Source organism: Phyllobates terribilis, unplaced genomic scaffold (assembly GCF_046119375.1).
Source record: "Phyllobates terribilis strain yellow unplaced genomic scaffold, ASM4611937v1 Scaffold_5__5_contigs__length_657084704, whole genome shotgun sequence".
Classification (NCBI taxonomy): Eukaryota; Metazoa; Chordata; class Amphibia; order Anura; family Dendrobatidae; genus Phyllobates; species Phyllobates terribilis.
This window is the reverse complement of record NW_027362765.1, coordinates 73,319,540-73,340,848: the sequence shown is the minus strand read 5'-3', so window position 1 is coordinate 73,340,848 and position 21,309 is coordinate 73,319,540. Positions and strand designations below refer to the sequence as shown.

Sequence of the window (21,309 nt, the reverse complement as noted above, 5' to 3'; positions counted from 1 at the left end):
CACATCATACACACACGGCTCCGCTCCGTACACATCATACACACACGGCTCCGCTCCGCACACATCATACACACACGGCTCCGCTCCGTACACATCGTACACACACGGCTCCGCTCCGCACACATCGTACACACACAGCTCCGCTCCGTACACCTCGTACACACACAGCTCCGCTCCGTACACATCATACACACACGGCTCCGCTCCGTACACATCATACACATACGGCTCCGCTCCGCACACATCGTACACACACGGCTCCGCTCCGTACACCTCGTATACACACACGGCTCCGCTCCATATACATCATACACACACGGCTCTGCTCCGTACACATCATACACACACGACTCCGCTCCATACACATCGTACACACGCGGTTCTGCTACATCCACACTGTAAACCCCTCCTGACCCCACACATAAACTTCACCTCATCCAGCACCATGACAACCAGCACAGCAGAGTCCTGCAGACACTGAGGCCCCTGATCATGTGACCCCTGACTCCTCCCCTCCTGTGACCTCATCACAGGTCCTGTGCGCACAGAACAGCCATATATCCAGTGTGCGGCTCTGCAGGTGGAGGTATGTGGAGATTCCCCATTACTATTAACCCCCTCAGTGCTGCGGTCACATTCCAGGAGACAGAACGTGTTCCCGTCTGTGTCTCTATATCAGGATCTGTCTGTATTGGATTAGATTGGGTCACTTCCCTCCTGACGTCATGGCAGGTCCTTTAGTCTACCGCGAGCCGCCCAACACATCGGACGCATCGGATAAGGAGACCGGTGGCCATCAGAAGGTGAGTATAATGTATATTTTTATTTCAATTCTTTTTTTTTTTTTTTTACAGGTTTTTTTTACAGGTTTTTTTTACAGGAGTCTCCTCTTCTCCAGACCCGGGTACCATCTGCACATTGAATCGCTTAATATCCTCATGTACAGATGCAGTGATGCAGATAATATGCGATTCAATGCAAGTCAGTGGCGGCGAAAACGCAAAATAATTGGTAGTTCTGCGTTTTTTTCCGCAATGATAATCCGCAGTGGAAATTTCCACAGCACATGCGGATTATCATTGGGGAACATGGCAGACCTTCTATCAAGCGTTTCTGCAACGGAATTGCCGCTGCGGAAACGCTTAAAAAACACATAGTGGGCACACAGCTTTAACCACTGAGCTACAGCTCCCAATAGTGAACATAGGACGATTTAGTTAACTTGACTCTACAATGCAGACAATGCATCCAGAAGCAGCTCATACAAGTCCATAGAAATATATTGAGTATAACAATGTATTTTATGGTGCCTGTATACTGAGCAGAAGAAAATGATTATTTTGGTCCTATACATAAAAGTAGTAAATGCCGAGCGTGCTTGCCTGCGGGGGGGGGGGATAATGGTAAATGGGCGTGGATTGGGGTGTGGCCAAAATTTGCTGCGCTGCATTATCTCTCCCTCTTTTTATTCTTCAAAAGCTGGGAGGTATAGTCTTGTTCCCATATAACTTACTGATGTAGGTTTCTTCTCTTTCTCTGGAGCCAGAGCTTCTGTTATCTCCCATAGACGATGAATAGAGAGAAGCGCACACGTCTCCTGGGAAACCTCTCTGCTTTTCTATATATGACTTGTGTCTGTCGCGGTTTATTCAGGTGACATTTATACAGGTGCATCTCACTAAATTAGAATATCATCAAAAGTTAATTTATTTCAGTTCTTCAATACATAAAGTGAAACTCATATATTATATAGAGTCATTACAAACAGTGCGATCTATTTCAAGTGTTTATTTCTGTTAGTGTTGATGATTATGGCTTACAGCCAATGAAAACGCAAAAGTCATTATCTCAGTAAATTAGAATAATTAACAAAAAACACCTGCAAAGGCTTCCGAAGTGTTTAAAAAGGTCCCTTAGTCTGTTTCAGTAGGCTCCACTATCATGGGGAAGACTGCTGACTTGACAGATGTCCAGAAAGCAGTCATTGACACACTCCACAAGGAGTGTAAGCCACAAAAGGTCATTCCTAAAGAAGCTGGCTGTTCACAGAGTGCTGTATCCAAGCATATTAATGGAACGTTGAAGTTGAGTGGAAGGAAAAAGTGTGGTAGAAAAAGGTGCACAAGCAACCAGGATAACCGCAGCCTTGAGAGGATTGTTAAGAAAAGGCCATTCAAAAATTTGGAGGAGATTCACAAGGAGTGGACTGCTGCTGGAGTCATTGCTTCAAGAGCCACCACACACAGACGTATCCAGGACATGGGCTACAAGTGTCGCATTCCTTGTGTCAAGCCACTCATGACCAATAGACAACACCAGAAGCGCCTTACCTGGGCCAAGGAGAAAAATACCTGGACTGTTGCTCAGTGGTCCAAGCTTTTGTTTCAGATGAAAGTAAATTTTGCATTTAATTTGGAAATCAAGGTCCCAGAGTCTGAAGGAAGAGTGGAGAGGCCACAATCCAAGCTGCTTGAGGTCTAGTGTGAAGTTTCCACAATCAGTGATGGTTTGAGGAGCCATGTCATCTGCTGGTGTAGGTCCACTGTGGTTTATCAAGACAAAAGTCATGCAGCCATCTACCAGGAAATTTTAGAGCACTTTATGCTTCCCTCTGCCGACAAGCTTTTTGGAGATGGAAATGTCATTCTCCAGCAGCACTTGGCACCTGTCCACACTGCCAAAAGCACCAATACCTGGTTTAAAAACAACAGTATGACTGTGCTTGATTGGCCAGAAAACTCGCCTGACCTTAACCCCATAGATTGGGTATTGTCAAGAAGAAGATGAGAGACACCAGACCCAACAATGCAGACGAGCTGAAGGCTGCTATCAAAGCAACCTGGGCTTCCATAACACCTCAGCAGTGCCACAGGCTGATTGCCTCCATGCCACGCCGCATTGATGCAGTAATTGATGCAAAAGGAGCCCCGACCAAGTATTGAGTGCGTTTACTGAACATACATTTCAGTAGGCCAACATTTCAGAATTTTAAAAACATTTTTCAAGCTGGTGTTATAAAATATTCTAATTTACTGAGATAATGACTTTTGTGTTTTCATTGGCTGAAAGCCATAATCATCAACATTAACACTTTTTGGAACTGATATAAATTAACTTTTTGATGATATTCTAATTTTGCGAGAAGCACCCGTAATTGCGGCTGTTATAATTAAAGAAGTTGTCCACTACTTTTTACAATTGCCCTAATATACTTACCCTATTATAGTATTGACTATAAGGCTTTTTGTACTTACCTTTGTCTCACAGGCATCACGTGACCCTCAGCTGCAGCTGGCTCTTGCTTCCGCTGATATCACGTCAAGTGACGCGGGTCATCAGTGACGCGGACCCCGCAGTGGACGTTGGGCTGTGGGCAGGGTTACCCCCACCCGTCACACCCAGCATCCACCGTGCGGGTCCTGTATTGATAATCTACACCGCTCCCCGTATAGACAGCAGATTCTGGGGGACGGACATAAAGCACATGGCGTTCAGACCGCGCTCCATCTTTATGACACATATCCCGCTTTCAGCATCTTCCTCATCCTCAACTTCTGGTATCAGTGACGGAGCTGCCTTCATACAATATTACATGTTACAATCCATACAAAGAGAGAATACAAAATCTACACGTTATATCTCCTCATATGTTTACCCCAATTTTGTCCAGTAATTGTAATGTTACATGGGATCTTTATGATATTATATCATCATCTTCTCCCCATTCAGGTCTTTACAATATCGGATCCTCTCAGTGGAGATCTTCTATATAAGAGAATTTTCCTGAGTGACCGTACAAGGATGGATAAGGACAGGGACAAGATGGCGGATAGGATGTTACACCTCACCCTAGAGATCCTCTTCCGGCTTACTGGAGAGGTGAGAGATTCTGATGACGTCACATTACATCATTCTTATCTATGGGAATAACAGATGGACAGAACTGGAGAGGTGAGGACTCTGGAAATGTCTGTAGTGAGATTTATTAATGTGTCTCTCCATAACCAGGATTACACAGTAGTGAAGAAGACCTCTAGTGAGCGCTGTCAGGACCCTGTGTCTGAGGGATGGGGAAGACCCCTGAGCCCAATCATGGAGCCTCCACCTCACCCCCTGATACATGAGGACATCAATGACCAGAAGATCCTAGAACTCGCCTACAAGATGATTGAGCTGCTGACTGGAGAGGTGACACTGCGGGGAATGCTGGGACATTATACAGTAACACTATGAAGGGATCAGGGGATGACTGTATCCTTGTATGTGTCAGGTTCCTATAAGGTGTCAGGATGTCGCTGTCTATTTCTCCATGGAGGAGTGGGAGTATTTAGAAGGACACAAAGATCTGTACAAGGACGTCATGATAGAGGTTCCCCAGCCCCTCACCTCACCAGGTAATAAGATTAAATACACACGGCCTATAATTATCTGTGTGTAAAGAATGAATTCAGTCCCTGTATGTGTTTCCTACAGATCTATCCAGTAAGAGGACAACACCAGAGAGATGTCCCCGTCCTCTTCTTCCACAGGACTGTAAACAAGAAGATCCCGATGTTCCTCAGGATCATCAGGTAGATGGAGAGAAAGTGTCATGAAATCTCCCTTATGATGTGTAGACGGCTGTGAAGGTCTTGTGTTCAGTCTTGTTTTATCCACCAGTATTATACTTTGAATGGCCAATGTATTAGACATACCTGTTCTTTCATGATTAAAGCTTCCGTATATGGAAATTAGATCTGTGACCCTGGAGTTCAGCAGAATATGAAGTGATAGTTTTTCAGTGTAAATCCACAGTAGAATGAAAAACAAGAGTGATCTGAGCAGCTTTGAATGAGGCACAGTCATTGTTGCTAGGGTCAGCACCAGTATTTCAGAAACTGCCAACTTTTTGAGATTTATATCAACAATGTGTCAGGACTATACAGAAAATGTTGCGATCAATGATAAACTTCCATTGAAAGGAGATCATGTGGATGTTAGCAACTCATCAAAGAAGATATCAAGAAATGTTTTTAGGAACACGTGGTGCATAATTAAATCAAATTGGAACTGAGTCCATAAGGCTGTGTGCCCACGTAGCGTTTTTCAAGCGTTTATGCAGCGGAAACGCTTGTAAAACGCTAGGTAATCCGCACCCCATGGTCCCCAAGGGGATTCCGCATGTTCTATGCACATGCTGCGGATTTTTCCGCAGCTTTTATGCTGCGTACAAAAATCTGCAGCATGTCATTTAATTTTGCGGAAGCGCAGCGGAACTCCCGCCATTGACTTGCATTGAGACGCACAGAAACCGCGACTGTACATTTTTACAAGCGGCTTCTATGCGTCTCTATGTGCGGATGGTACCCAGTTCTGGAGGAGAGGAGACTCTCATCCAGACCTGGGTACCATTGTACCTGTAAAAAAAGAATAAAATAACAAATAAAGTTTATACTCACCTGTCCGGCGTCTTCTCTCTGAATGCCAGCAGCGCTGAAGGACCTTCGGTGACGTCACAGTCATGTGACCGCAGGCCCTTCACCGCTTTGTCTCGCGATATGCCGGCAGCCGGGAACCAGCCAGGAAGCAGCGCTGCAGCCACGCCGGGGCCTCGGGGGTGAGTATAGCTTTATTTGTTTTAATTTTTACGGTTCACACTGTATAAATCCATGCTGGTTGCATGGATTTATACAGTGTGACCTAGTTGTCAAGCACTTTCCAAGTGATGCTATCGCCTGGAAAGTGCTTGTCAATCTGCATGCGGAAACGCATGTGGATCCGCATGTATTCTGCAGGAAAAACGCATGCACAATCTACATGCGTTTTTTTCTGCCAGGGAGATGCAGAAATGCTGCAGAAATTTTCTGCTTCATTTCTGCATCGTGGGCACATAGCCTGTGACTCATCCTGTGACTCATGTATGGACTCATGTATGGATGTTTGTATACTAGATCTTATCTAACATTGTGGAGGACCAAGTTCATCACTTCATAGCAGTGGTTTACCCTGTGGTAGAAGGACAATGCCCCATGCCACAAGGTTTTGTAAAAAAGTATCCTGTCTTAATTGGCCAACATTTCAACATGAAGTTTAATCAACAATTTGCGTAGATTCTGATGGCCACAGAAGTTTAATGCTCTACAAAATGGGTGTCTCTAATAAGGTGGCGATTCAGTAAATGTTTTATACTTGCTGGAGATGACAGAATAAAGCTGATCATAGACATTAGATGTTGTCTGGATATTCTCACAATGTGGCCATTCAGTGTATGTTTTATACTTGGTGGAGATGACAGGATAAAGCTGATCATAGACATTAGATGTTGTCTGGATCTTCTCACAATGTGGCCATTCAGTGTATGTTTTATACTTGGTGGAGATGACAGGATAAAGCTGATTATAGACATTAGATGTTGTCTGGATCTTCTCACAATGTGGCCATTCAGTCTATGTTTTATACTTGCTGGAGATGACAGAATAAAGCTGATCATAGACATTAGATGTTGTCTGGATCATCTCACAATGTGGCCATTCAGTGTATGTTTTATACTTGGTGGAGATGACAGGATAAAGCTGATCATAGACATTAGATGTTGTCTGGATCATCTCACAATGTGGCCATTCAGTGTATGTTTTATACTTGGTGGAGATGACAGGATAAAGCTGATCATAGACATTAGATGTTGTCTGGATCTTCTCACAATGTGGCCATTCAGTCTATGTTTTATACTTGCTGGAGATGACAGGATAAAGCTGATCATAGACATTAGATGTTGTCTGGATCTTCTCACAATTTTCTGGTTGTGCAGACTGCTGGTTAAGGAGACCTGATACTATGTGATAACTACTGCTGTCATATCATTTGTGCTCTTCTTGTTAATTTATAATCTTTTCTATTCTTTCATGCAACTTTTCCATCTGTCTGTGACTTTTACAATATTTGTTTTAGGGTGAAGATCTGCCCCATATTAATACTACAGAGACATATGTGAGGGGTGATGAGTGGTGTAAAGAGGAGATTCCTACAGATAACTGCACAGGTGAGTAGTGATCACTAAATACAGAGAAGTCACTGATTTTATTCATTCAGATGATGATACAATTATATGATGAATTTTTACGATGCATTTCTCAGCATTTTCATACTTTGTTTTATTTTTAAATTTTTACTGAAGTGGTCCCAATTACAAGGTGAGTATGCCTTATTATTTTATTGTACGCCGGACCATAGTTTTTCCAATCCATGAGATCTAATAATTTTACTCCGGATCTCTTTACATTTATTTTACTCAAACCTGAATTCAGGATAAGGATTAGAAGACTCTGAGATTACAGCGAGACTCCTAGGGAAATTATTTAGGCCTATTGACTTAAGATGAGACACATGGTGGCACTCTTCATGGTCATTTGGCAGCTCTTAATATGGCTACTTTGAGCAGACTTGGAGCTAGTTAATCCATTTTTAAGATCCTCGGGGTTGCCCTGACCTTCACCCTTTAACTGCTGTACAGAGATCTGGACTTACACATGTACCCCTAGCCTGGGGCCATGGGGTCAGCTGCTGTTCGATAGTGCAAGCTGGCAGAAAGAATTGACAGGTAGCCAGAACAGAACCTGGAGGTACGGGTAGATACAAAATCGTCAGGCAGGAGAAATGTCAGTATAGAAGCCAAACTCAAAAACAGGAATATCCACTGAGACACAGGATCTGTGATACACAACCAGAGCGATTTAGGTTATAACTGTCAGTGGGAACTGATTCTCAGGAGCTTAAATAGTGAGCTACCCAACCCAGGGCTGACAGCAGGTAGAAACACAAACTAATGGAATTTAACTCCAAAGCTTCTTCACTGCCCAGAGCCACAAGTTCCAGAAGTAAAACAGGGCTACTGAATAGTCAAACTGCGTCGGGCGATGATTGAAGTAGTAATAGCAAGGACAGGCCACGGCCCGGATGCCCAAATTCCTGTCATCTTGGGCAATGATAGGCCACCAAAAATGTGATTTTAAAATCCAATGTCTTGTGTACAACTGGATGTCAACTTAGAGAAATGTCCCCAGGTGTTAAGTCTCACTTGGTGAGGTGGATGAATGTCCTTGGTCTGCATGTGTGTTGGTACAGTATTCAATCTGGTAGAAGGAACAAAGACTGTAGAGACTAAATGGCAACTGGAGCTGTTGAGTTCAAGAAAAAGCTGGAGGGTCAGCGTAGAAAGACTGATGAGAGAATGTCAAGATAGTAGCACATCTGGGTAGACTTAGTGATGGGGCAGAGTATGTCACAGAGCCTTATGTGGAATGGATAAACGATACAGCAGAGCCCTGTGAAGTACCAGAGCTAATAAGTATGGCAGAAGGGTCTAGGAGAGATAGACAGAAGAGTTGAGCGAAGGTGTATAGTTGAATTTGTCCAGAGACTATGGAAGTGAAGCAGCACGGTGGCTCAGTGGTTAGCACTGCAGCCTTGCAGCGCTAGGGTCCTGGGTTCAAATCCCACCAAGGACAACATCTGCAAGGAGTTTGTATGTTCTCCCCGTGTTTGCGTGGGTTTCCACCAGGTTCTCTGGTTTTCTCCCACACTCCAAAGACATACTGATAGGGAATGTAGATTGGGAGCCCCAATGGGAACAGTGCCCATAATGGCTGTAAATTGTCTGAATTGTAAAGTGCTGTGCAATATGTTGGCGCTATATAAAAAGAAAAAAGAAGATACAGTTAGGTCCATATACAGTACAGACCAAAAGTTTGGACACACCTCATTTAAAGATTTTTCTGTATTTTCATGACTATGAAAATTGTATTTATTCGGTCGTCCATGACAGCACCACGTGAGAGAGAGGATCCGCCCATCAAGGACAGGAAACCTACAGGTTAAAAAGGGCGACCCTCTCTTCCCGCCTCAGTTTAGGTTTCCTGTCCATGATGGGGGACCTTGCAGGCTTACCTGCAGGAGATGGACTCCTGTCCCAGAGAGGGCCACAGCAGGTGGTTGGAGCCGGTCCGTCCCGGTCCTCTGGAGACGCCACGGCAGGGCTCATGGGGGCGCCTCCGTGAGCGTTGCGGCAGGCGCGACATCGCCTCACGGGAGGTAGATGTCCGCCAGGTGTGGGGCCGCTAGCGGGCTTGCCCCCCCCCCCCCCCGCTACCGCCTGCAGGAGATCCAGGTCGCGCCGGCGGCGCACGTGACGGACGCGACTTCCGGTGCGCCGGGCAGGAAGCCCTGTGACGTCACCGGAAGGGGCGGGGCTTGTTTGAGTTTTTTGGCGTGAGCAGCTGAATGCCGGGGGATTGAGGACCTGGCGGCGAGTAGCCCACCTGGATCCCACCTGGACCTGGGGAGGAAGACCAAGGAGCAGGTAACACCCTCCTGGGTAAAAAAAAAAAAAGGAAACACACACCCACGCATGGTACCGGTATGGCCAGTATATAAAGGGTCTGGTAACATACAGAGGTGCTTCCCAGCCCATTCTTACATTGTAAGCTATGGAAGATTCACAGGAGCTGTCACCTAGGCAGCAACATCTGCTGCAGGAGCAGCCCTCTGGGGAGCCCTCACAACTAGTGGCGCAGCGTCATTCCCGGCTAGGGTCTGGTCGTACAACTAGAAGAGCTACCACTAAGAGCAGGAAGGACGGTCCGGTGCGGCGTGATTCCTCACCATGCATGCTGGATTCTTCTGCTTCTACTGTACCGAAGGTTCTGTGGGGTGAGTGGAATCTTCGTGAAAGTTCTACTAATGTTTCCTCCTTCTTTCTATCTATGACTTTCTTTTAGAGCAAGAAATGTTCCTCGAAGTCCAAGCACAGAGAGTGTGCCTTATGCAGCTGTTCACTCCCTGATTCATATAGCAAAAGGTTATGTCAGCTTTGTATCAGCAAAATGATATCGGAGGAGACCCCAGATTTTTCCCTAGGCCTAAGAACTTTAATAAGGGAAGAAATAGTCAAAGCATTGCAAGGTTCAGAGTCTGGGCATATTCCTCAAGAAACCCAGCCGGGTTCAGACTCTGAGCTATCGGTCGCTTCCTCCTCCGCCTTCTCTTCCTCTGATAGTGAGCCAGATAGACAGTGCTTCCCCCTGAAGGAGGTCGATGCCCTAGTAAAAGCCGTCCGATCTACAATGGGGATAGTGGACTCGAGGGTACACTGCACTCCCCTTTGGTTTAGCTATAGCCCCACGGGTTTTTACTAAAGTAATGGCGGAAGTTATGGCCCATATAAGAGAAAGGGACATTCTAATTATCCCTTACCTGGATGATCTCCTGATAGTGGGGAATTCGTTGGTTCAATGCGAGACCCACCTGCAGGAGACCATGTCGGTCTTAAAGAGTTTGGGGTGGTTTCTAAATTTAGAAAAGTCTAGACTATCTCCACTCAAGGTACAACAATATCTGGGGGTCATATTAGATTCCAGGAAACAGCTATGTTGTCTTCCAGAAGAGAAAATTGATAGAATCCGGGAGTTGGTAGAACAATGTATACGTAAACCTTCTATGTCACTCCGTAAGGCCATGTCACTATTGGGAACCTTCACCTCCACTTTTCCTGCGGTTCGTTGGTCACAATTGCATTCAAGAGCCTTTCAGTGGGATGTGTTGTACAATAACGCAGCTTTAGAGGGGCATCTAGACCGTAAGTTTACGCTAGGTCCTCGTGCCATATGGTCCCTTCGTTGGTGGTTACGACAAGACAATCTTGCTAAAGGGGTTCCCTGGGAATGTAGTCCAACTGCAGTATTGTCCACTGATGCAAGTGCTACAGGTTGGGGAGCTCACTTTGAAGGGAAATTAGTGCAGGGAACCTGGTCAAGCAGTGAGCAACAGTTGTCATCAAATGTTAAGGAGCTTCTGGCGGTGCTGCATGCGTTCAACGAGTTCCTTATATATTTTCAGGACCAGCATGTCCGTGTACTCTTGGACAATCAAGTCACGGTAGCTTACATAAACCACCAAGGGGGAACCCGCTCAAAAAACTTGATGAGGGTAGCGAAAGCACTTCTGCTGAAAGCCGAAGATCACTGTCTCTCTCTTTCGGCTACTCATCTAAAAGGCAAGGAAAACATCACAGCGGATTTCCTCAGCCGTACTTCTGTAAAAGAAGGAGAGTGGTCCCTAAATACACAAATATTCTCCAGAATCGTAGAAATGTGGGGCCTTCCGACTGTGGACTTATTCGCAACAAGAGCCAATCGGAAAGTGGAAAATTTTTGTTCCTTAGACCCCAGAGAAGGACCCCTGGCAGTGGACGCCTTTATGGTTCCCTGGAGATTTCCTCTGGCATATGCCTTCCCTCCCATGATCCTGCTCCCAGCGGTGATAAGAAAGATCAGGGCAGACCAGGCCAGAGTGATACTCATATGCCCCTTTTTGGCCCAAAAGACCGTGGTTCCCTTGTCTCCGGAAGATGTCCATATCAGATCCCTGGGTTCTTCCGGAGATTCCGGACCTCCTCACTCAAGGGCCACTTTCCCATCCTCCAACCCCGAGTCTACATTTGACGGCGTGGAATTTGAGAGGGTGTTATTGACCAACAAAGGATTCCCCGCAAATGTAGTGAATACTCTCCTGGCTAGCAGAAAACCTGTTACCACCCGTATTTATGCCAGGACCTGGAGGAAGTTTCTGTCCTTTGCAGAAGTTAAGGTGGAGGATGGGCCCCCTATTGGGAAAATTCTGGAATTTCTGCAGCGAGGCTTAGAATTAGGTCTCACTACCAGTACCTTGAAAGTACAGGTGTCGGCGTTGGGAGCTTTATTTTCTTCCAATATTGCAGATAACTATTCGATAGGCCATTTTATAAAAGCTTCCTTTAGGTGTAGACCCATTACCAAAGCAAAGATGTCTCCCTGGGATTTGAATTTTGTCTTAGATGCCTTGACCAGTCCTCCTTTTGAGCCACTAGAGTTAGTCTCCCCCAAAATTATTTTCCTAAAGACGGTCCTGTTAGTAGCCCTAACTTCAACCAGGAGAGTCAGTGACCTACAGGCACTTTCAATATGCCCTCCATTCACGCAAATTCTGGACGATAGGATTATATTAAAACCTGATCCAGCCTTTCTTCCTAAAGTGGCCACTCGATTCCATAGAACCCAGGAAATAGTTCTCCCAACTTTTTGCTTTCCGCCCAAAAATCAAAAAGAGGAGAGACTTCACACTTTAGACGTTAGGAGGTGCGTACTAAGGTACTTAGAAGTATCACATGGCTTTAGAAAGGATAAGTCCCTGTTTATTTGCTATCAGGGGGCTAGGAAGGGTTGTAAGGCCTCAAAGGCTACAATCGCTAGATGGATCAAGGAGGCCATTTCCCTCACATACTCCTCAGGGGATAAAGAGATACCGGAGGGATTGAGGGCGCATTCTACCAGAGCGGTGTCAACCTCCTGGGCGGAGAAAACAGGGCTTTCCATTAAGGAGATTTGTAAGGCTGCCACTTGGTCTTCTCCCTCTACTTTCTATAGGCACTATAGATTGGATCTGGGTGGCTCTGCAGATCTCACTTTCGGGAGAAGGGTGCTTCAATCTGTGGTCCCTCCCTAATTTCCTTCGTCTCTGTAATTCTCTCACGTGGTGCTGTCATGGACGACCGAATAAAGCCTTAGTTACTTACCGGTAACGGGATTTTTCGGAGCCCATGACAGCACCTTTATATTCCCTCCCTACACTGGTGTTGTGCACTCCTGTAGATTTGATTTCTTTTTGTGCACACTTGTGGGAAATTGATGAAAAGTAATGTACTTAATGTGATTATGTTTTGTTATAACTAACCTTGGCGGTACTCTCATGCTCTGTTAACTAAACTGAGGCGGGAAGAGAGGGCCGCCCTTTTTAACCTGTAGGTTTCCTGTCCTTGATGGGCGGATCCTCTCTCTCACGTGGTGCTGTCATGGGCTCCGAAAAATCCCTTTACCGGTAAGTAACTAAAGCTATTCACACTGAAGGCATCAAAACTATGAATTAACACATGTGGAATTATATACTTAACAAAAAAGTGTGAAACAACTGAAAATATGTCTTATATTTTAGGTTCTTCAAAGTAGCCACCCTTTGCTTTGATGACTGCTTTGCACACTCTTGGCATTCTCTTGATGAGCTTCAAGAGGTAGTCACCGGAAATGGTCTTCCAACAATCTTCAAGGAGTTCCCAGTGATGCTTAGCACTTGTTGGCCCTTTTTGCCAGCTCACCCCAAACCTTCTCGATTGGGTTCAGGTCTGGTGACTGTGGAGGCCCGGTCATTTGGCGTAGCACCCCATCACTCTCCTTCTTGGTCAAATAGCCCTTACACAGCCTGGAGGTGTGTTTGGGGTCATTGTCCTGTTGAAAAATAAATGATGGTCCAACTAAAGGCAAATCGGATGGAATAGCATGCCGCTGCAAGATGCTTTGGTAGCCATGCTGGTACAGTATGCCTTAAATTTTAAATAAATCCTCAACAGTGTCACCAGCAAAGCACCCCCACACCATGACACCTCCTCCTCCATGCTTCACTTTGGGAACCAGGCATGTAGAGTCCATCCATTCACCCTTTTCTGCGTTGCACAAAGACACGGTGGTTGGAACCAAAGATCTCAAATTTGGACTCCTCATACCAAAGCACAGATTTCCACTGGTCTAATGTCCATTACTTGTGTTCTTTAGCCCAAACAAGTCTCTTCTGCTTGTTGCCTGTCCTTAGCAGTGGTTTCCTAGCAGCTATTTTACCATGAAGGCCTGCTGCACAAAGTCTCCTCTTAACAGTTGTTGAAGAGATGTGTCTGCTGCTAGAACTCTGTGTGGCATTGACCTGGTCTCTAATCTGAGCTGTTGTTAACCTGCGATTTCTGAGGCTGGTGACTTGGATAAACTTATCCTCAGAAGCAGAGGTGACTCTTGGTCTTCCTTTCCTCGGGCGGTCCTCATGTGAGCCAGTTTCTTTGTAGCGCTTGATGGTTTTTGCAACTGCACTTGGGGACACTTTCAAAGTTTTCCCAATTTTTCGCACTGACTAACCTTCATTTCTTAAAGTAATGATGGCCACTCGTTTTTCTTTACTTAGCTGCTTTTTTCTTGCCATAATACAAATTCTAACAGTCTATTCAGTAGGACTATCAGCTGTGTATCCACCAGACTTCTGCACAACATAACTGATGGTCCCGACCGCATTTATAAGGCAAGAAATCCCACTTATTAAACCTGACAGGCACACCTGTGAAGTGAAAACCATTTTCGGTGACTACCTCTTGAAGCTCATCAAGAGAATGCCAAGAGTGTGCAAAGCAGTCATCAAAGCAAAAGGTGGCTACTTTGAAGAACCTAGAATATAAGACATATTTTCAGTTGCTTCACACTTTTTTGTTAAGTATATAATTCCACATGTGTTAATTCATAGTTTTGATGCCTTCAGTGTGAATGTACAATTTTCATAGTCATGAAAATACAGAAAAATCTTTAAATGAGAAGGTGTGTCCAAACTTTTGGTCTGTACTGTATATTTGGACAGAGACAACATTTTTCTAATTTTGGTTCTAGACATTACCACAATGAATTTTAAACATAACAATTCAGATGCAGTTGAAGTTCAGACTTTCAGCTTTCATTTGAGAGTATCCACATTAAAATTGGATGAAGGGTTTAGGAGTTTCAGCTCCTTAACATGTGCCACCCTGTTTTTAAAGGGACCAAAAGTAATTGGACAGATTAAATAATTGTAAATAAAATGTTCATTTCTTGTACTTGGTTGAAAACCCTTTGTTGACAATGACTGCTTGAAGTCTTGAACTCATGGACATCACCAGACGCTGTGTTTCCTCCTTTTTGATGCTCTGCCAGGCCTTCACTGCGGTGGTTTTCAGTTGCTGTTTGTTTGTGGGCCTTTCTGTCTGAAGTTTAGTCTTTAACAAGTGAAATGCATGCTCAATTGGGTTGAGATCAGATGACTGACTTGGCCATTCAAAAATATTCCACTTCTTTGCTTTAATAAACTCCTGGGTTGCTTTGGCTTTATGTTTTGGGTCATTGTCCATCTGTAGTATGAAACGCCGACCAATCAGTTTGGCTGCATTTGGCTGGATCTGAGCACACAGTATGGCTCGGAATACATCAGAATTCATTCGGCTGCTTCTGTCCTGTGTCACATCATCAATAAACACTAGTGACCCAGTGCCACTGGCAGCCATGCATGCCCAAGCCATCACACTGCCTCTGCCGTGTTTTACAGATGATGTGGTATGCTTTGGATCATGAGCTGTACCACACCTTTGCCATACTTTTCTCTTTCCATCATTCTGGTAGAGGTTGATCTTGGTTTCATCTGTCCAAAGAATGTTCTTCCAGAACTGTGCTGTCTTTTTTAGATGTTTTTTAGCAAAGTCCAGTCTAGCCTTTTTATTCTTGATGCTTATGAGTGGCTTGCACCGTGCAGTGAACCCTCTGTATTTACTTTCATGCAGTCTTCTCTTTATGGTAGATTTGGATATTGATACGCCTACCTCCTGGAGAGTGTTGTTCACTTGGTTGGCTGTTGTGAAGGGGTTTCTCTTCACCATGGAGATTATTCTGCGATCATCCACCACTGTTGTCTTCCGTGGGCACCCAGGTCTTTTTGCATTGATGAGTTCACCAGTGCTTTTTTTCTTTCTCAGGATGTACCAAACTGTAGATTTTGCCACTCCTAATATTGTAGCAATTTCTCGGATGGGTTTTTTCTGTTTTTTGCAGCTTAAGGATGGCTTGTTTCACCTGCATGGAAAGCTCCTTTGACCGCATGTTTACTTCACAGCAAAACCTTCCAAATGCAAGCACCACACCTCAAATGAACTCCAGGCCTTTTATCTGCTTAATTGAGAATGACATAACGAAGGGATTGCCCACACCTGTCCATGAAATAGCCTTGGAGTCAATTGTCCTATTACTTTTGGTCCCTTTAAAAACAGGGTGGCACATGTTAAGGAGCTGAAACTCCTAAACCCTTCATCCAATTTTAATGTAGATACCCTCAAATGAAAGCTGAAAGTCTGAACTTCAACTGCATCTGAATTGTTTTGTTTAAAATTCATTGTGGTAATGTCTAGAACCAAAATTAGAAAAATGTTGTCTCTGTCCAAATATATATGGACCTAACTGTAGATTTGAATGGTATAGAAGAGCTGGGTTAGAGGCTAAGTTAAAATATTAAAATTTGCCAGTCGCGATGAACTGGACGAAGATTCAATGTGCAGCTCCATAAGTTGTGTAGCATCCACTTCTGGGTACTGCTGAACAACTCCTGCTCTCCTGTTCTCTTAAATTGGAACTGTTCTGTAATGCCCCCACCAATCCGATATTGATGGCCTTTCCTAAGTAGAGTTCATCAAATGGACAACCCCTTCAAAGCACATTTTGGCTGCAAGCTTCAACTTAATAATGACCACTCTTTTAGGTTAACGTTAAAGGAGAAACTCTTGGGCTTGCTCCTATCAGCTGATTTCTTTTGTATATTACTAGACTCTTGCCAGATAGTATTGAAATGATCAGAAACAGCCCCCGGAGTATAAACCTCTACAGGAAAGAGGTTCAACCGTGATTTTGTCATTAATCATCTTAGAAGATTGTTCAAGTGAAAAAAGATCAAGGCTATAAAGACCTGAGTCTCCAGAACTGACCACTTTTTGATTTGTCTGATAACTTATGATGCAGTCTGATATGTGTTGTGATATATTCTGAAGAATGGAATGAATAATTCCAGTTTAATCAGCTGGTGGAAAAGACGTTTCACGTTCTGTTTTACGCAACGTTTACTCAATATCCTATCCAGTCTGAGAGCAAAGTTATGGCAGTCTACAGAGAATCAGGGGTTGGATAGTGAAGCATCAGTTTCTTTTAGGTCTGACCGTTCTAGAAGAAACTGAGTGCCGATGTCAGAATCGTTCCACTGAGAATTTATCATCTGAACTCCGAGCAACAGTCTCCTGCTAAGTTTCCACCTTGAGGCAAAGATAGAAAGAAAAATGTTACTATTTGTTTAGATCATTAACATCTTCCTGACAACCAATGCACACTTTTTGATGCCGGGAGTGCATATATTGAGCAAGCTCTGGAGCTGAGCCCACGCCATACACAGTGGATGCTGACTCTCATACAGCTCTATCAACGTAAAAATAAAAAAGTTATGCATTTCAGAAAAAGTTAACTGATTCCTTCAACATTTATATTTTTTTAAAACACTAAAATATAAGTTTTGTATAGTCATAATCGTATTGATCTTGAAAACCATGTAGTTTTTACTGCTCATTGAATGCCGTAACAAAAAAAGTTTTTTTTTTTGTTTTTTTTTTTACCATTTTTCTATTTTTGGACTTTCATTCCTAGGTTTCCAGCACATTATATAAATATAAATATACGTCATATGTCATGAATGGGTTAAGAGCTTTCCAAATCATTGCATTCTAGTTTTCTTTACATTTTACACAGCATTCCAACGTTTTTGGAATTGGGGTTGTTCAAAATCTTTTGTTGCAGCCAATGTCTTACTCAGTTCAAAACCTAATTTTACTGCAAATTGTATAGACCCTTTAATAAATAAATGTTATAAAATGTATTGTAGAATTAATATGCCTAAAAGGCACTGTTATTGAATAATATGAATGGTTTCATTTTTGGCAGATGACTGTACCTGGAGTTTAAAGGAACATAGCTGCGGCTACAGTGTGCCAGCTATTAAGGAAAATGAATATTCCCTGCTTTTCATGCCCACGCCTCATTTTCTTTAGCAGCGGGCACAGGGTGGGCTGCAGCAGGCGGCTGCTGCCTCCTATGCCCCGCTCATCCCCCGCTGCCGCTCCCCCCCACAGCCGAACATATGTTCTGACTATAAGACCCCAAAATTTTGGAGGAAAAGAGTGCGCCTTATAGTCTGAAAAATACGGTAATATGTCTAAAAGGTACTGTTACTGAATAATATCAATGGTTTCATTTTTGGCAGATGACTGTACCAGGAGCTCAAAGGAACAAATGATATTTTCAGATGTTAAAGCAGATGACCGTAGTATCACACCAGATACATATGAAGAGTACGCCATTATCCAAGATATACCTCCAGCCTTTCACAGCAAAGATGTATCATCTGATTCCTTTCAACAGGTTCTTTCTACTGATTCATCACAGACTTTTAAACAAAATAAAAATAACCAAAGGGATGGTGAACATCAAAGAGATCACGCAAAAAAGAAGACACTTTCATGTTCAGAGTGTGGTAAACATTTTCCAAACAAGACCACTCTTGTTACACATCAGAGAATTCACACAGGGGAGAAGCCATTTTCATGTTCAGAATGTGGGAAATGTTTTAATAAGAAAATAAATCTTGTTACACATCAGATAATTCACACAGGGGAGAAGTTATTTTTATGTTCAGAATGTGGGAAATGTTTTAATCTGAAAACAAATCTTGTTACACATCAGAGAATTCACACAGGGGAGAAGCCATTTTCATGTTCAGAATGTGGGAAATGTTTTAATAAGAAAATAAATCTTGTTACACATCAGAGAATTCACACAGGGGAGAAGTTATTTTTATGTTCAGAATGTGGGAAATGTTTTAATCTGAAAACAAATCTTGTTTTACATCAGAGAATTCACACAGGCGAGAAGCCATTTTCATGTTCAGAATGTGGGAAATGTTTTGCCGACAAATCAACTCTTGTTAGACATCAAAGAACTCACACAGGGGAGAAATTATTTTCGTGTCCAGAATGTGGGAAATGTTATTCTCGCAAATATGAACTTTCTAAACATCAGAAAACTCACACAGGGTAATTATTATGCTCAGTGTGTGGGAAATGTTTTTTTACAGAAAATAAATCTTGTTACACATCTGAAAATTCACCCAGGATAAAATGCATTTTCATGTACAGAATGTGGGAAATATTCTCCAAACAAATCAAATCTTGTTACGCATCAGAGAAGTCACACAGGGAAAAAGCCATTTTCATGTTCCCACTGTGGGAAATATCTTACATCTAAATCAAATCTTCATAAACATCAGATTATTCACACGGGAGAAAAACATTTTCATGTTTAGAATGTGGGAAATGTTTTAACCAAAAATCATTTTTTGTTGCACATCAGAGCACTTACATAAGGAAGCAGTCATTAATTACTATTGACAAACTGTACAGTGTACAAACATCAGTTACAGTGAAAGTAAAGTCATATGTTATACAGGAGGAATAGAGAGCAACTTAAAGCATTGATTGATGATTCAGGAATATATGAAATGTATCAATAAGCATTTGTCATCAAAAAGCAAACAGAATTTTAATAGCTCAACCATACACTAAATGGGCAACTTGATAGAGATACCATTGTTGTTTCTTGCTGCAATTTTCTTGAATGTGCACCGTCTGTTCCTTATGAGTCTTAATGGGGTTTTCAGATTCACAAAGCCCATTTCTAACCTGCAGTTTGTTTCAAATAAATAAAACTATCCTTTAGTCACCTGCCACTGCTCTATTTTCTGTAATGTGTCTTCCAAGTAAAAGTACCAAAATGGATGATGATATAAGGGTGTCAGTCTCAGAAAAGTGTCATGGTCAACATGGGAATCAATGACAGAATAAGTGATAGAGGATCCTTAAAATTGATTTAGACTGCAAGTGTGGCGACCCTGGGGGTTCAGTCGCCACAGAGGTACTGCACCTCACCCAGAGGTGTGGTATCTACTTCTCTCAGGTAAGGACGGAGTGCTGCCCGCAACCCCAACACCCACATGCAACACTACACTACTCCAGGCCGGCTGGAAGGGCAAGATGCATTATTTCCCTGCTGAGCCTTGTCCCTGGCTGGAGTGGGGGGAACCAAAGAGAGGGGGAACCAGTAGTGGGTGAGGGTGGAGGATGTAGAGTAAGGGAGCACCATTGTAGGAGGTATATAAAGGGAAGCCATCTTAGGGTGGCAGTTCAGTTAGTCAGTCAGTAGTAGAAAGGAGTGGAGGGGAGCAGAGTCTCTTCAGGAGGCTCCGTTTTACCGAAGGGATCCCAGGGGGTACGGTGAGTGCAGGACGGCACCCGTACGCCTCGAATCTGCCAGGTGTCAGAGGAATCAGGCCGCAAGAAGGGAACCGGTCTCTGGCCCAGCTGCGTTACTCCAGGTCTCGGCTGGAAAACCGGAGGCTTCTGCACTTCCATGGTGCAGTTGCCACAGTCTCCCCCTAGTCGCCGTGAAGGTCAAGTAGGTCCGGGAACTCCAGGTTGCCCAGAGGGACTTCAGAGCACCCGATCGGGACTGTGTGTGGGAAGCGCAGGGCAGGAGGGAGAAGACCCAGAGCGAGAAGTCGGTCTAGTAAGGAACATAAGGAAAGTGGGGTTCCGTCAAGCGCTCCTGATGTACTTGAGAAAGTGCTGGACCCCTTATCTGGTAGACGCAGCGCGACGCGGGAGGCTGACACCCGTACAGTGTACCTGAGAACCTTGAACAAGAACTGTGAGTAAAACTCGGATGACTGCACTGCACTGCCTCTGTCAGTTATTTCCGCTGCGCCATCTCTCCTGCACCGCAAGCCCCAGGATCACCATCATTTGCACCTACACTGCCCCGGAGGTCTGCAGCAGCGCCGGTAACCATTACCAGAAACCACAGGTGGCGTCACGAGACAAACTGTACACTAAAAGCCCCCTTTTAAAAAGAGAGACCCAGAGTACGGGCCCGGGAGCCAACTGCCATGACCTCCTAAACAAGGTAAAAGGCCTGGGTACCGAGTCCCCTATATTCCCCCTGGGTGACACACAAGCTGAAGGGAAGGACAACCAAAGTAGTATTCCCTGAAAAATCACCTGTACCATATACAACACAAGAGAGACAGTGGGATGTAGGACGCTAAATGCATGGCTTAAGTCTTGATGCAAAGCTGAAAGATTTGGGTTCCTTGAGCAGAGAGCTGACTTTTCATTGGGGTACAATCTGCATTCTGCAGATAAATTGCACCTGAATGGAAGAGGGTCAAAGATATTTTACGTAAAGTCCCCTCAAAAGACAAGGGAGCACTCCCTCCACCTGGAGAAAGAAAGGTTCCTGAGGAGACAAGCCTTTACCTTGAGAACTATTAATCTGTAGAACAGCTGACTTCTGGACTTGGTCACAGCAAGAACCATAGATGATTTCTAAAAAAGGCTTAAATGCTTTATTAGTAGAAAATAATATAGATGCTCATGTACAGTGGTAGCCAAAAGTATTGGCACCCCTGTAATTCTGTCAGATAATACTCAGTTTCTTCCTGAAAATGATTGCAATCACAAATTCTTTGGTATTATTATCTTCATTTAATTTGTCTTCCATGAATAAAGACACAAAAAGAATTGTCCTAAAGCCAAATTGGATGCAA

The 21,309-nt window shown here is 43.8% G+C and overlaps 1 protein-coding gene across 1 annotated transcript; it reads left to right on the top strand.

The window, feature by feature from the left end:
- The first annotated feature begins 522 nt into the window (after positions 1 to 522).
- LOC141272070 (uncharacterized) lies at positions 523 to 19,385 on the top strand. The gene is made up of 8 exons (XM_073682381.1): positions 523 to 586; positions 701 to 803; positions 3,730 to 3,879; positions 4,009 to 4,188; positions 4,271 to 4,394; positions 4,474 to 4,571; positions 6,928 to 7,018; positions 17,914 to 19,385. Exons 2-8 carry the CDS (start codon positions 726 to 728, stop codon positions 18,744 to 18,746), a joined length of 1,554 nt encoding a protein of 517 aa, XP_073538482.1. The 5' UTR covers positions 523 to 586; positions 701 to 725; the 3' UTR covers positions 18,747 to 19,385.
- Positions 19,386 to 21,309: the final 1,924 nt, after the last annotated feature.

Bases quoted from the DNA above. Each gene is read 5' to 3' on its own strand.
- LOC141272070 (XM_073682381.1), top strand. From the start codon at position 726: ATGGCAGGTCCTTTAGTCTACCGCGAGCCGCCCAACACATCGGACGCA. The intron at 4,189-4,270 runs GTGACACTGCGG...TGTATGTGTCAG, and splicing joins TTGAGCTGCTGACTGGAGAG to GTTCCTATAAGGTGTCAGGA. The intron at 7,019-17,913 runs GTGAGTAGTGAT...CATTTTTGGCAG, and splicing joins TCCTACAGATAACTGCACAG to ATGACTGTACCAGGAGCTCA.